Consider the following 13886-nt stretch of genomic DNA (forward strand, 5'->3'; position numbering starts at 1 on the left):
CCCCTACAGTCCACACTTGGCAGGGGGGACCCTTTGAAAACTAAACCAGGTGGCACCTGAAACCAGTCCCCTTCTGTCCAAGGGCTGTCCATCCACCATTAGTTTGAGCTCCTCTGTGTAGCATGGTGGCCACCCAGGCCATCTTCTGTCTTCTGCTCACCCCACCTCTCTCTCCTTGCCCGCCATGCTGCAGGCATGACAGTCACTTGCTGCCTGTGCCTCTCGCCTGGCAAACGGCTCTGGAGGGTCTTTGTCTTGCTGATACCTCTACCTGCCCCGTGACTAGCTTGCTTTGCTATGGTTTACTTTTTGAGGCAGGATCTACCATAGTCTAGGCTGGCTTCAAACTCACGTGGCTAAGAAGGACCTTCAGTTCCTAGTCCGCCTTCATCCGGAGTGCTGGGACTCCAGGCATAGGCTACTGAATCTAATTTTTATTTTGGTATTCAGTTTTATACTCACAAGAGAGGCCTGCCCTGACCCGACCATTCCAAATGCACGCCAGCCTCAGCTCACCTTACCCCTCCCATGGTGCCGTAGTGGGCACTGCCCTTTCCTGATGTTCTGTCTCACATCTATGTGCGTGGTTGTTTGGAGCCTCTCTTCCAGTGCCTCCAAGGTCCTTACAGAATGAGGCCAGCATCCCTTCAGCCCTCAGAATCAGGCTCCAGCCTCTCGGTGTGACTCATTCTCTGGTGGACTTTGATAGGTCACCGTCCAGTTTCCCATCATTCAGATGGGGAGGTTGGGGGAAAGTGGGGGAGGCATGAGCTTCAGAGCATACAGCTGTCACTCTGGTCACCTGCTTCCCAGAGCTGGTCCACATGGACAACCCTTCTCTACTGACATTCCCACAGCTTGGATGCGGTTTGTCTCTAGAGGGTAAAGCTGGATCTTGGAGGTGTTCATTCAGAGAGTGGAGACAAGCTATCCCTCACTCTTCTCCCTGTCCTGACAGGCCTGCAGGTGTGGGGCAGCCTTGTGGGTCTCCACAACCCAGGGGAAGTTCAGCAGGGTCCATGGGAACAGCAGTGAGACCCTGTATTTAAAAAAAAGAAAAAAGAAAAGAATTCGAGGGCTGGAAAGATGGCTCAGCGGTCAAGAGCACTGACTGCTCTTCCAAAGGTCCTGAGTTCAAATCCCAGCAACCACATGGTGTTTCATAACAATCTGTAATGAGATCTGATGCCCTCTTCTGGGGTGTCTGAAGACAGCTACAGTATACTTACAACAAATAAATAAATAAATAAATCTTAAAAAAAAAAAAAAGAATTCGACCAGGCAGTGGCAAATAAATAAATAAATAAATAACTCTTAAAAATAAAAAAAAAAAGAATTCGACCAGGCAGTGGTGGTGCACGCCTTTAGTCCCAGGACTGGGGCAGAGGCAGGTGGATCTCTGAGTTGGAGACCACGCTGGTCTACAGAGCAAGTTCCAGGACAGCCAGAGTTACACAGAGAAACCCTGTCTTGAGAAAAAAAATAACACACCCCCACAAAGCACCAAAAAAAAAAAAAATTCTTTGTAGTGAGTGTATATGCCTGTGTAAATGTGCAAAGGCTTGTAAGATGATAAGCCAAAACTCAGGGCAGTGGGCTCCCTCCAGCAGGGGAGGGGAGGGGAGAGGGGAAGGGGAGGATCTTTCACGTTATTATTGGAATATTTTGGGGTGCTGTGGCACATGGGTGGAGGCCATTCACCTTTATGTGGGTCCTGGGAGGGTCAAACTCAGGTTGCCAGGAGTCATTCTAGGAAGCCCACACCCATCTGTAACTCCAGTGCCAGGGCATCTGATGCCCTCTTCTGGTCTCTGTGGGCACCAGGCACACAAGTGATACAGACACATGTGCACGCCAGACACCCACACATGCACGTAAAATAGGATGTAAAGACACGTTATATGAAACAACTGTCCTGCACTCTCCCGAATGTCAGAATAAGCTGGGTGTGACAACAGACGACAGAGAGAGACAACAGGAAGCAGCACATGACCCACAGACAGGCCTTGACCTTGCTTTCTGGCACCGGCACCCCAGGCTAGGACAGGGATATCCAGATGACAGCTGCCAATCTTGGAGGACTGCGAAGCTGTGCTTCTCTGATACAGTCTCAGTTTGTTTCTAACTTCCAGACACGAGACACACAGGGATGCCTGGTTCACCTGGCAATGCTTAAGCCACGGAGACAGAACTGGGTCTTTTCCAAACAGAGGTTCCTGAGTTGGTGGCAAGGCTCCTAGTTGGATATTAGAGAGGACAGGATGCTCCCGGGTAAGCTTGGGTGGGCGGGATGGATGGGTGTGGCCATTATCAGCTCCTGTGAGCGCACAATTTGGGATGTGCAGCCGGAGGTGCCACGTGCAGAGACAGGAAGCCTGAGGCCACTGCAGCACAGACACACTGAGGCGAGGCCTTGTGATTCCTAAACCTGCCTGTGAGTCAGGGAGGTAGCTCAGTGTTGGAGAACCTCCCTCAACATGTCCCTGAGCACAAAAATACTGAAATAAGACCTAAGGAAAACCTCCAAATGGCCAGCGATGTAAGGCAGTTGGCAGGAAGCATTACCCAGTCAGTGTCTCTTTAAATATCACCTTGGGAGGCAAGAGTCTGGGGCCACAGCCATGACCAGGCAGGGAGGAAGCAGAGGGTACTGGGAATCACTCTTTTAGACATAGGGGGTCCTGGCAGGGAGCGATGAGATGGATCCAGCAATCAATACCACTGCTCCAAAGGAAATGAAACCAGTGGGTTGCTGGGGCTTTTTTTTTTTTTTTAAAGCACCATTCACAACAACCAACTCACAAATCATGATGGGTGAACAGGCAAAGAGGATGTGAACACACACGGACATACTAGTCAGCCTTAAAGAATGGCGTTGTTTGAAACAAGGTGGGAGAACTTGCACGATGTTAAGTTAGCCAGGTCCAGAAAGACAAAAGCCACTCAATCTCACACGTGGAGCCTTAAAAAAGCTGGACTCCGAAGAAAAGAGCAACAGGGCTTAGGAAGATGTGTGTACAAAATTCAGTCGGTCAGGAGAAATGAGTTTTAAGAATCTATTGCACAGCACAATGACAATGACAATGTAAAAGTTGTTTTCCCCTCACAATGGTGATACGTTCTCACGAACACGCCGCTGAGTGATTTTGTCATTGTGTGTAGATTCTGTTCATGTAAACTGATGACAACGGTGTCATTAGGTGATCTAAGCTGTGTAGTCCATCCCTAACCAGAACATTGGCTTCTATATTTTTAAGGCAAGGTCATCTATAGCTCAGGCTAACATGGAACTATTTTACCCAGGCTGTCCTTGAACTCACAGCGATTCTCCTGTCTCAGCCTCCCAAGTACTGGGATTATAGGCGTGAATCATGGCCTGCTTCAAAAACGTTATTTGGCTTTGACTCATTGTATTTTTTTTTTTTTTGAGACACGTGTTACTATGTAGCCTAGGTGAGAGTCCAGATCCCAGGATAAAGTGTTTTTCTTGCCTCTGCCCCCTGAGTAGCTGAGGCTACTGGTGTGTGCCAACGCACCTGGCATGTATTGTACTCTTGGGAGGCAGACAAAGTGCTGTGAGAGCCAGGGAGAGGAGGGTGAAGATCATGGCCCGGCAGGGCAGGACCTGGGGAGGGCAAGCAGCTCAGAGGTGAATCTCCAGCAGGTAGCGCAGGCGACACTGGCTCTCCTTGTATATGAGGTATTCACTCTGGCTGAAGCTGGAGCTTTTGAATGACGGGCACCGCACAGGCGGGCCTTGGGGCACCACCACCGGCTGCCCATCCAGTTCGAGTTCAATGTCCTGGGCGGGATCTGCAAGGGATGGCGGGCCAAGGGGTCACTGGTGCCTGGGGCTACCTACGCCTTGTTCTCTGTGACTTGCCTCTTGCTACGGGGAATGCCACCTCATCCCCCATTTTTCTCTGGGGGAAATCCTAGGCTAGAGCTCAGCCAATGGCATGATTCTTTCCAGTTCTCTTAGCCACCCTGGAGAGAGTTGTTACAGTGGGTGTTTGCTGGGTGACTCAGGGAATCAGTTCCTAGAGTAGGGCCGCATGTTTTTATCTCTATAGTCTACTCTCTCTGCTGACTTCCTCCTGAAGATTCCTCCAGCCCCTCATGCCAACCCCACGTTTAGCTGTAGATCTGCCCAATATCTGGGGCTCACCCGGCTCTGTTTGGCCTCGGGCGATGACGCTGTCATAGCCAGGGGGTGGACTCTTCAAGCTGGGGTCATCGATGGTGATGTGGTGCTCTTTGCCGAGGGCCACCTCGCCCAGGAACATGTAGCCCACCTGGTGGCCCCCACAGTGCATGGCAGTAACTAGGGGACACAGAGGCTCAGTGGTAGGAGGAGGCAGTTCAGGCGCCTCCCCAGCAGGTAGTGGCAACATTGTTTCCACTAGGTTTGCAGCCCAAGTGCGCACTTGCGATCGTCCAGCACATCCTGGCCTGGCCCCTCCCACTTCAGCCTCCTCCCTGTCCCCTGCCGCTCGGCTCCCGTAGGTTCTCGGCTAAGGAGTCAGCCTCCATGGCATCCCAGCCTGGGGGAGGGACACCTCTCCCTGGCCTACTTTTTTTTTCCCCCCTTGGTTTTTCGAGACAGGGTTTCTCTGTATAGCCCTGGCTGTCCTGGACCTCACTTTGTAGACCAGGCTGGCCTCGAACTCAGAAATCCGCTTGCCTCTGCCTCCCGAGTGCTGGGATTAAAGGCGTGCGCCACCACGCCCGGCTTCCCTGGCCTACTTTAACGTTCCCATCCCTCAGGCCCCACCACAGACTTTTGATTGGCTCTCTTGCGGCCCCACAGCCAGTCTTTTTTGGGACACTTGGTTATCTTGGTAGACCTCTTCTTCCATCTGTCTGTCTGCCAAGAACTTGAGCCCCATTTGTTTTTGCTTAGACCCTTGCTTTCTTGGACTGGAAGGTGATTGTACCCTCCAGTGATGGGGACAGCCTGGGCTGATGAGGTCACTCAACTGAGGATACCCTGACTATGAACTTGGACATAACTGGAGTTATCTTTGACCTTTTCCCACACACGGCCTCACACACCCTGCTCATGAGTTCTCTCCTCTCATTTCTGCAGCTCTGGGGCCAGAGCCAGTGCCCAGAGAGGGAGGGAGGAAGGGAAGGAGGAAGAGAGAGACAGAGAGCTAGACAGACAGAGAGACAGAGCAGAGCAGAGAGAGACGGTGGGCCCAGCCTCCACACCTCTGTCACCCTCTCTACAGCTCCAGTCACAAGATTCTTGGATGTGTTCGGCCAGCCCAGGCTCTCTGAGGCTTTCTGGAGAAGGCTCCCTTGATGGTACCATGTCCCTGCCCCTCTTCCCCTGACACTGCTGGGAACTTCCACATAGAATGAGCTATCCTAGTGAGACCAGGCCCACACAGCCTTCACCCTCCCTTCAGGATCTCTCTAGCTTTTCAGAGTCTGTTTGCTTTTATCCTATCTGCCTCCCCTCTTCTAGGTGCCAGGGGCTTCTTCAGAGTCCCCGAGCCCTGAGACACCTCACTGTGTCAGTAAAGCGCTCAGTCTCTGTCTTGGGGAGCCCCATCCCCACCCAGGTTTTCACCCAGGGATGCCTCACCATAGCCAGCTGACTTGCTGTTCTCGGAGGCAAAATAGATACCCTTGCCAACACGACCACCCGAATGCGGCATGATTCGGAGCCCACTGGTGAGGATGGCAGCCACCACGGCCACATTGGTGCCGTGCCACAGCAGCCTCCGATTGCCCAGTTTGGAGTGGGCCTGGAACCGGTCTCCCTGAGTGGGGGAAGGTAGAAAATGGCAGCAACATGCCTCGCAAGGGTTCAGGTGTCCCTCCCTCTTCTTGGGTGACCAAAGCCTAGGGCCCCATGGATCACTGGCATACACTTGACCTGGAAACTGGTCAAGGTTGTTAAACCAGCTTAGCAAGGGGTGGATAAGTAAATGCTACCCCCCCCCAAGGGACAGGGTGGTGATACAGGGGCTGACTCTCCCTCACCTCCCCTTCTCGGTTCACTTTCCAAACATGCCGCAGGTCTGGGCACCTGTAGCTGTTGCCAGTCTGTTTCAGGTAGGTCTGTATTGCCTGTGGAGAACAAAGGCCAGTGGCCAAAGGTGGGAGACTTGTGGACTAGTGTCCTGTGGTCTTCCCGCTCCAGAGCACTCCTTAGGTCGGGGCACATGGGAGGGAATGCTGCAAGCCAGGGGCTCCCAGGGTACCTCCAGGGCAGGTGCGTAGAGTTCACCTTGTACTCGGACTCCCCAGAGTCCAGCAGTTGAAGCTGGCACCTGAGGAGCTGGTAGTCTCGATCCAATGGGTGTGGCACCTCCTCCACTTTCTCCTCCTCCTCCCCAGGGGCTGCCTGCAAGGTCTGCGCCAACTCGATGTCCGCTAGCACCTAAGATAACGGGCACTGGACCTTGTCTGCCCTGTGGGCTTCCACTTCTGCCCCAGCCCCTCCCATGTGACAGACACCCCACTGCCTATTCCATCCCCTCCCCATCTCTCTGTCCAGCTCTCCCCTCTCTTGGCTCTCAGCCTGTCCCTCTGGACCATGTGGCCATGTGCCCCTCTCATCTTTGCCCAGTCTGCCTGGTATTCTCTGGGCTGGCCAGCCCTCACCAGCAGCATGTCCTTCTTGGCCTGAAGCACATCAGGGGAGTTGATGGGCGGGGGTCGGCTGCGGCCGAAGTTGTGTGGGATGACAGTGTAGAAGCAGGAGGAGAGTTCTTCCAGGCTCTGGCCATCTCCTGTGGGGTTTTTCATGGCCTCCTCTAGAGCTTCCAAGGCCTCGAAGCCACGGGCAATCTGCTGCTTGGTCAGCTTTCCCAAGGGCATCTTCTTCACATCTGGGGGATGAAGGGAAGAGCTGAGCCCTGTAGCCCCTGAGATCAGGGGTGGGGGTGGGGGTGGGGGGTAGCTGCCACCCTGCAGAGAGCTGCTCCTCACCCAGGTTCATGAGGGTCATGGCATTCTTAAACATCTCTTTGCTGAAGATGTTGGTGATAAGGTTCTGGGTGGCAGGGTCTAGGGAGCAGGGCTTGACCACGGTCCTCACAGGGCCGCTGTCCACCTGGGAAGATAAGGCCTGCTCGGGCAGCAGCCGTTAGGCAGAATGCCCACACAGGGAGCAGGGCCTAGGCTGAGGCCAGAGAGGGAGGCTGGGACTGGAGGATGGGCTGGCAGGCAGTCCCTCCCCTCTGCCCCCCTGCCCCCTGCTGCCCTCTGCTGCCCCATCACCTTCACTACAGCCTCTTGGCTCTCTGCTTCTCCCTGGACTTCTATAAGTGTGTACTTGTTGGGCTGGGCCACAAAGCGGTCCCGCTCCTCCCATTTGTTTTTAGTCTTCTCCCAAAATTTCTTCTTAAAGTCCTTCTTTGCATCTTCCAGGCAGGTGAACTGGTTCATCTTGCTCTGGCCCACCTCTCCCTGCAAGGGACAACTTTCAGGGGTGTGTCCACCAGCAAGATTTGCTGGTCTCTGGGCTGGGCCCTCCGGGAACAGCTGCAGACGAAGTGGGACAGCCAGCTCTTTGGATGCCCTCGAAGTGTGCCCAGGGGGGGGGCATGGGGGAGGGCAGCCCGGGCGATGGCTCGCTCACCACGCGGCCCCATCGATTCCAGCAGAAGAAGCGACTGCCCTCCTCCAGCAGTTGGATAATATAGAACTTGTTGTTGTTGTTGCCGATGTTGGTCTGGTTCAGGGTACAGTCATAGTCCTCGTGGACCTGTGTGGGGTGAGTCCGTGGGGCATGGGCTGGGTGTGTACAGGGAACATCATGGGGGGCCTCGTCTTTGGCACGTGGGTGTCTCTGCCCTTGGGGGGCAGGGTCACAGTCTGACTGGATGTGATGAAGCCCTGCTGTGGGCTTGGGAATTTGGAGAGGATGCAGCTGCTTCTTGGGTGGGGGAATCTGAAAAAAGACCTGGCTCTGCCCCGAGGGCTCAGTTTGAGGGAACACGGAAGAGGGTCCTGGGGGAAACTGAGTCAGGCCCCTTCCTTGAGTGTGATGCACCCTAGTGTCTGATGGTCAGACATGGTACACCTTGACCCAGTGGAATAACAGCCCACCTTGGCAGTCTTCAGAAGACAGGTACGCAATCCCTGGCTAGAACAGAGAACCCAAGGAGGAGAAAGAAAGCTGTGGTCTGCCAGGCGGTGGTGGCGCACGCCTTTAATCCCAGCACTTGGGAGGCAGAGGCAGGCGGATTTCTGAGTTCGAGGCCAGCCTGGTCTACAAAATGAGTTCCAGGACAGCCAGTGCTACACAGAGAAACCCTGTCTTGAAAAATAAAACAAACAAACAAACAAACAAAAACAAACAAACAAACAAACAAAAAGGCTGTGGTCTGAACATGGCTTCAGCTCACCTGAATCCCGGGGTTCCGGCTGAATGGACATGAGGGGTCCACACGGATGACGCGATTATCAGCAGGCGCTGCTCTGAGAGCCTCGGCAGTGGACCGGAAGCTGTCCTCCTCCTCTGTCCCCTGTCGCTGCTTCTTGGAGCCCTTGGTCTGCACAGAGGCCTTTCGTTTTGGAGCCATGGTTCTCCTGGGGCAAGAGGTAGGGAGCGTTCAGATTTGCCCTTTATGGGGCTGGCCTCCTACTCCTTCTCGGTTTACATATCCCCATCTCCAAACCTGCACTTTGTACCTCAGAGATGCAGAAGCTTAGAGCCCGTCAGTTCTACCCACCCTGGAGTTAGGAAGCAGTTGGCTTGAGGTGTTCCCCGAGGCAGCAGAAAAAGTGAAAGCTGGCTCACCCCACCCACGCTGGGGCCCCTCCCCTTCTAGAACATTTCCTCCTCCTGTCAGTCATCTGGCAAGGTTGCTGGGCTGAATCATCTGAGCTACAGAGGAAGGACCCTATAAGTTGCCCTTCTGCAGCTGGATCTACCTCTCTAGAGCTTAGGACCAAGTGGTGTAGAAGCCTTTTGTTAACAGTCCTGAGTTCTGGGGTGCCAGCCAAAGTTTCAGGTAAGTGGCTTTCAAGTGCCAGAGAGAGCAAGAGCCACTTAAACCTCACCCTTCCCTGCCCTGCAGAGGACTCTAGGGCAGGGCCAAAGGACACTCACCCAAATGAAACAGGACCCTGGAAGAGGTGGCTGTTATCCAACCCGGTATCAGGAATGCTGAATGTGCCTCCTAAGAAACAAGTTCCCTGGGATCCCATCTAGTGACCCTTCGTGAGCCTTCAGCTAGTCTTTGGTAGGGATTTCCCAGCAATCACGTGAGGAGGGGAAAGAGCTTGGGGGTGGTGTAGAATTCCAGCTTTTGGCCGCTAGTGGGGTGAGTCAGAGGCTGGGTAGGCTGAGGTTGGTGGCCAGTCCCAGAGATGAAATGACAGTAATGTAGACATATTCAAAGCCGCTCGGATTGACTGGCCCCTCATGCAGCTTTGACTAGGCACATGCAGCATATATCCATTATTTGCCCGGTGATTTTGGCTCTGGGTTCGGATACTGTCTCCTCTCCAGAGCTGCCTGAATTCCATTCCCTGTGTTTTATTAGTCTGGTTGTATTAGCTTCATCGCTGTCCCAGCGGAAAATCACAGAACCCCGTACCTCTGGCTCCACCTTGTGGCCATAAGACGCAAGCACCGCATGCCCTCCTGGCCCCACCCCTCCCTGCAAGTCAGGCGTTAGTAGAGCGCAAGCGCCACAGGCCCAGGCCGGAAATCGCAAGAGAGACTTGCTTCCTACTCCAGGCTGGCGCCGGAGCCTATAGGAGCTCTTGAAGGCGTGTCCAGCTGCGTCGATCCAATAGACGTTTGGGGGCGTGACAGGATCTTCTCAAGGGCCCAATGGAGCTGCGGAAGGCGGGGCCCGCTGCGCCGTGGGAACCTATCAGGGCTCCGGGTCTTGCCATGCGGCCGGGGTTTAGCAGCCATGTGAGTTCTTCGGGGTAGCGGCACCTTGAACAGTATGTCGACCGCCGTGGCAACTCGTAAGCGGGCAAAGCCAGCTCCCGGGCCCGGGGCGGCTCCGGTGGCCGGCAAGCGGCGGCGAAAGGTGAGCATGGTGTACTCTTGGGCGCGACCGATCTAGCTCCTGGGAGAGCCATCGTTCCATCTCAGGGCCCCCATCGGGGCAAGTATCTTTGCCAAGGGCTCCGTCAGAAGGAAGCCTACATCTCTTTTCTTCTACCCACCAAATCCTGGGAAACCTTCTACTTGGCCAGGGCCAGGTGCTACTTGCCTCTCTTAGTCCTGGGCCTCGTGACCAAGAGAGGATCGTTTGATTTCCAGGTAGACTCTGCTGCGGACAGAGGCAAGCCCAAGGGTGGCGGCAGAATGAATGAAGAGATTTCCAGCGATTCTGAGAGCGAGAGGTGAGTTGTTTTTTACCGGGAGGAAGGATAAACGGAGGCTCGTGGTGACGAGAAGACTCAGTGCGACTGGCAACAGAGCTGGGTGTTTGGCTCGAGATCCTGGGTCTTCCCTCCAGTTTTCAGCAGTGAGATATCGTCGTTTATCTCTGATGTGTCTATGGGGAGGACGCTGGGCCCCTGTGGGAGGGAGAGTTTGGGACCTTTTTTTCGCTTTATGACATGGAGGCAGGCACAGGTATGGATTGATTGAGAGGCAAGGAGAGAACAGTACAGAACACATCTTCCTCTTATTAATTCCATCTTCACACAGTACCACAACGACTGGTGTTTTTTGGACGCCTTTTTGAGATGAGGTCTCTGTTGTTTTGCCCAAGGTGGCCTTGATCTCCTGGGTTCAAATGATCCTAGGCTTCAGCTTTGTACTGTCACATATGTAGCCTTCCTAATGTTAGGGACTTGTTTCACTGTTGCGAACACGGGTGAGCAGGCAAGTGGAGAGAGGCCATGTCAGTGTCTGCAGGTGTCTTGGAGGCATGTGTTGTGAGAACAGAAGAAGCCTTTTTAAAAGCCTTTTTAAAAGTTGAGCCTGGAGAGATGAGGAGTGTCCTGAAGCGGTAGGGAAGAGGTTCAGGGACCAGAGACAAATCTGGGGTATTAGTGTGCCAGGGTAGAAGGAAGAAAGGATAAATCGGCAGGCGATAGGTACAGGCCAGGCTAGCCTTGAACTTAAGAGATCTGCCTGCTTCTGCCTCCCAAGTGCCAGGATTACAGACCTGGCTATCAGTTCTGCTTCTAAAAGTGAATATGTGGTGCCTTAATTTGCTCAGCTTTTTTTTTTTTTTTTTTTTTTTTTTTTTTTTTTTTTTTTTTTTTTTTGGCAAGGTTTTTCNACGTAGCCATGGCTGTCCTGGAACAACCTGTATAGATCAGGCTGGCCTTAACCTCAAAGACATTGCCTGCTTCTGCCTCCAGGACCTGTGCTAAACACTTTGGGTTTTGTTTGTTTTTATTTATTTATGTGTGTGTGTACATGCTGATGCCCATGGGAGACCGAGGACATTGGAGCCCCTGGAACTGTCACATCAGGGGGTTGCAAGCCACCTGAGGGGTGCTGGGACTGAACCCAGGGTCGCTGTAAGAACAGCAGGAGTTCTCAGCCGATGAACCATTTTTTCCAGCCCATTCTTTACCACCTCTTAAGTCTTTTAACTTGTGTCACAAAATAAATGTGTTAACTACAGAAGCACCACTCAGTTTTCTTCTGCTGATCTAACTTGGGTGAAAGTAAAAATAAATGTATACACACCTTAAATTCAGGGTTGAAACAGCTTTTCTTTCACAAGGGATTTTTTTTTTTTTTTAAACAAAAAGTGGTGCTGGGCGTGGTGGCGCACACCTTTAATTCCCCAGTACCTAGGAGGCAGAGGCAGACAGATGTGTGAGTTTGAGGCCAGTCTGGGCTACGTGGAGAAAATACGTCTTGGGAAACAAAACAAAACAAAACAGCATAATTGCTAAATGCCGTTTATAAGGTCTCAGCATCAAGTGTCTACCTGCTGAGCCGCCGCACCGCTAACTCTAGTCTGCTTTTCTGTGTGTGGGCCCTGAAGTAAGAGACTGGTTGGTTTGGGTGCACTCAGAAAAGACATAACCCTGGGCCAAGGTCTGGCCTTGACCTTCCTGAGACATGGTTTTTTGTTCTGTTCTTTTAGGCAGGGACTTTGTAACTCTGGCTGCCCTGGAACTCACTATGTAGACCAAGCTGGCCTCAAACTCAGAGAGACCTGCCTGCCTCTGCCCTCAAGTGCTGGGACATGCCCCAGGACACTGCTATTCCTGACGGGTTTTAAAATCCCTTCTGGTGGAAGTCCTGGGCAGGGTGCTGGGAGACAGCAGGTAGCTGATGGGATGTCTGTCTGCAGGCTTGTGATTAGGGGTGCAGCTGCCTTGGTCTCCTGGCTGAGAATTTGCAACACCTACCTAAGCTCCCAGGAACAGGTCTAAGCTGGACCTGTCTGTGAGTGCAGGGAGTGTCCTGAGCTGGCCCAGCAAGAAATTCATCACTGGTTTAGTCAGTACTACTTAGGATTCACTTGGAACCTAGTCCTTGGGGTACAAGGAGGGTGCAGGGCAGCAAGTCTAGGGTACCCCAACATGTCTGTGTCTTGGAGTGGTTGTCATCCTAGCATCTGCCTTCTCTGTTCTGCATGTTGGGTTCCCTGTTTGCAGCACCCTGTGCCTTGTGCCTTTGTCCCTTAGCTTGGGAAGCTCAGTAGAAGGACAGGACCAGTTCTCTGTTACTATGTACCTGACAATGTCTTCTTACCTGGGACTTGTAGAGATTGTCTTATTCTAGCTCAGGCTGACCTTGAACTTGTGGCAGTCTCCTTGTCTTCGCCTTCCAAATTCTAGGATTTTAGGTGTGCCACCGTGCCTGGCTTGACAGTGCGGTTTTCTGGAGCATGGTGACTGAGTTCAGGACCTCGCTCTGTCACTGAGCCATACCCAGGGCAATGTCTTCATTTGTCACCGTAAATCCTGGTACCTCCTCTTCACCTCTTCTTCCCCTTCCCTCCTCCCCTCTTCCCTGGACTGGCTGTTGAGCCAGGGCCTCAAGGATTCTTGTTTAGTCTGCTGCTAAGCTAAGTCTGCAGGCCTGCCACCTTTGACTTCTGATCTTTTGTATACAACCTGGCTTCTCATAGAAGCTTGTGGAATCTTCTCTTTCCCTTGTTGAAATGTGGTCATTTCCTGGTGTTGGGGGGAGCTGGCTGTTTTGATGACCTTGTGATGGACACTGAGTGGGACCTTCCAGTTGGTGAGGTCCCATCCTTCTGTCTTCTGCATGTGTCGCTGGCCCTGAGGGTTGGCATGGGCAAGGCTGGCCTCGAGGAAGCACAGTTCTCGTGGCCAGATGAGGGGGCCATCCCTTTAGACCCCATCCCTTCTCCCCACAGCTTGGCTCCGAGGAAAACAGAGGAAGAGGAGGAGGAAGAGCTGGAAGAGACCGCACAGGAAAAGAAGCTACGCTTGGCCAAACTCTACCTTGAACAACTCAGGCAGCAAGGTGAGCCGGGGGCTTGATGAAGGCCAGGGTCTCCGGCAGAGCCTGCCTGCTGCCCCTGTTGCAGCCCCAGGCATATGATGTGTCAGTCACTAGTGCTGCTGGTGTTGGGTACCTTGCAGAGGGTGGCTAAGGTCTCTAAGGGCCAGTACACTTTGGGACAGACTAGACCTTTACGAAGCCAAGCTCAAGTCTAAACAAAGGCAGGCATTGACCGTGGAGGCACCAGGAGCTTTCTATAAGATTAGCACTGTTGAGTTGGGCTATGCTTGGGATGGACGGGGGAAGGGCACTGCAGCCTGGGATCATGTGGACCGTTCTGTCCTGCACAGAGGAGGAGAAGGCTGAAGCCCGTGCATTCGAGGAGGATCAGGTGGCCGGGCGCTTGAAGGAGGATGTGGTGAGTATGGAAGGTGAGGGCTAGTGTGGGTGTGGCGGAAGGCTGGGCCTTCCCCCAGGTCTTCACTCCTCTCCTTCCTCTCTTTGCAGCTGG

General features: G+C 53.3%; 2 protein-coding genes across 6 annotated transcripts in view; one reads left to right on the plus strand and one right to left on the minus strand.

Annotated features, from left to right (window-relative positions):
- The window catches only part of Rrp9 (ribosomal RNA processing 9, U3 small nucleolar RNA binding protein), a 19704-nt gene that overhangs the window by 1487 nt on the left and 4331 nt on the right, over positions 1–13886 (plus strand). Inside the window, exons 1-6 of one of the 3 annotated variants that reach the window (XM_029482132.1) lie at positions 8825–8975; positions 9707–10010; positions 10247–10329; positions 13287–13396; positions 13726–13793; positions 13883–13886. The exon at positions 13883–13886 is cut by the window's right edge and continues 38 nt beyond it. In XM_029482132.1, coding sequence (XP_029337992.1) covers positions 9924–10010; positions 10247–10329; positions 13287–13396; positions 13726–13793; positions 13883–13886 — 352 coding nt within the window. In that variant the 5' untranslated portion in view covers positions 8825–8975; positions 9707–9923. Of the gene's footprint in view, positions 1–8824; positions 8976–9706; positions 10011–10246; positions 10330–13286; positions 13397–13725; positions 13794–13882 lie in introns of those variants that run through there. The other 2 variants (XM_021171610.2, XM_021171611.2) reach the window with 2 other exon arrangements.
- On the minus strand, positions 3043–9527 carry Parp3 (poly(ADP-ribose) polymerase family member 3). Of its 3 annotated transcripts, none has more exons than XM_021171607.1 (11): positions 9074–9527; positions 8367–8550; positions 7598–7723; positions 7237–7425; positions 6946–7069; positions 6619–6845; positions 6242–6394; positions 5995–6081; positions 5594–5771; positions 4169–4324; positions 3043–3813 (listed from the first exon to the last, which is right to left on the minus strand). In XM_021171607.1, the coding sequence occupies exons 1-11, from the start codon at positions 9169–9171 to the stop codon at positions 3644–3646; spliced, it is 1692 nt and encodes a 563-aa protein (XP_021027266.1). In that variant the 5' UTR covers positions 9172–9527; the 3' UTR covers positions 3043–3643. The 3 variants fall into 3 exon arrangements, with proteins under 3 accessions (XP_021027266.1, XP_021027268.1, XP_021027267.1); XM_021171609.2 differs by lacking the exon at positions 9074–9527 and adding an exon at positions 8694–8801; XM_021171608.2 differs by lacking the exon at positions 9074–9527 and adding an exon at positions 8653–8751.

The sequence above is a fragment of the Mus caroli genome, chromosome 9 (genome assembly GCF_900094665.2).
Source record: "Mus caroli chromosome 9, CAROLI_EIJ_v1.1, whole genome shotgun sequence".
NCBI classification, from domain to species: Eukaryota; Metazoa; Chordata; class Mammalia; order Rodentia; family Muridae; genus Mus; species Mus caroli.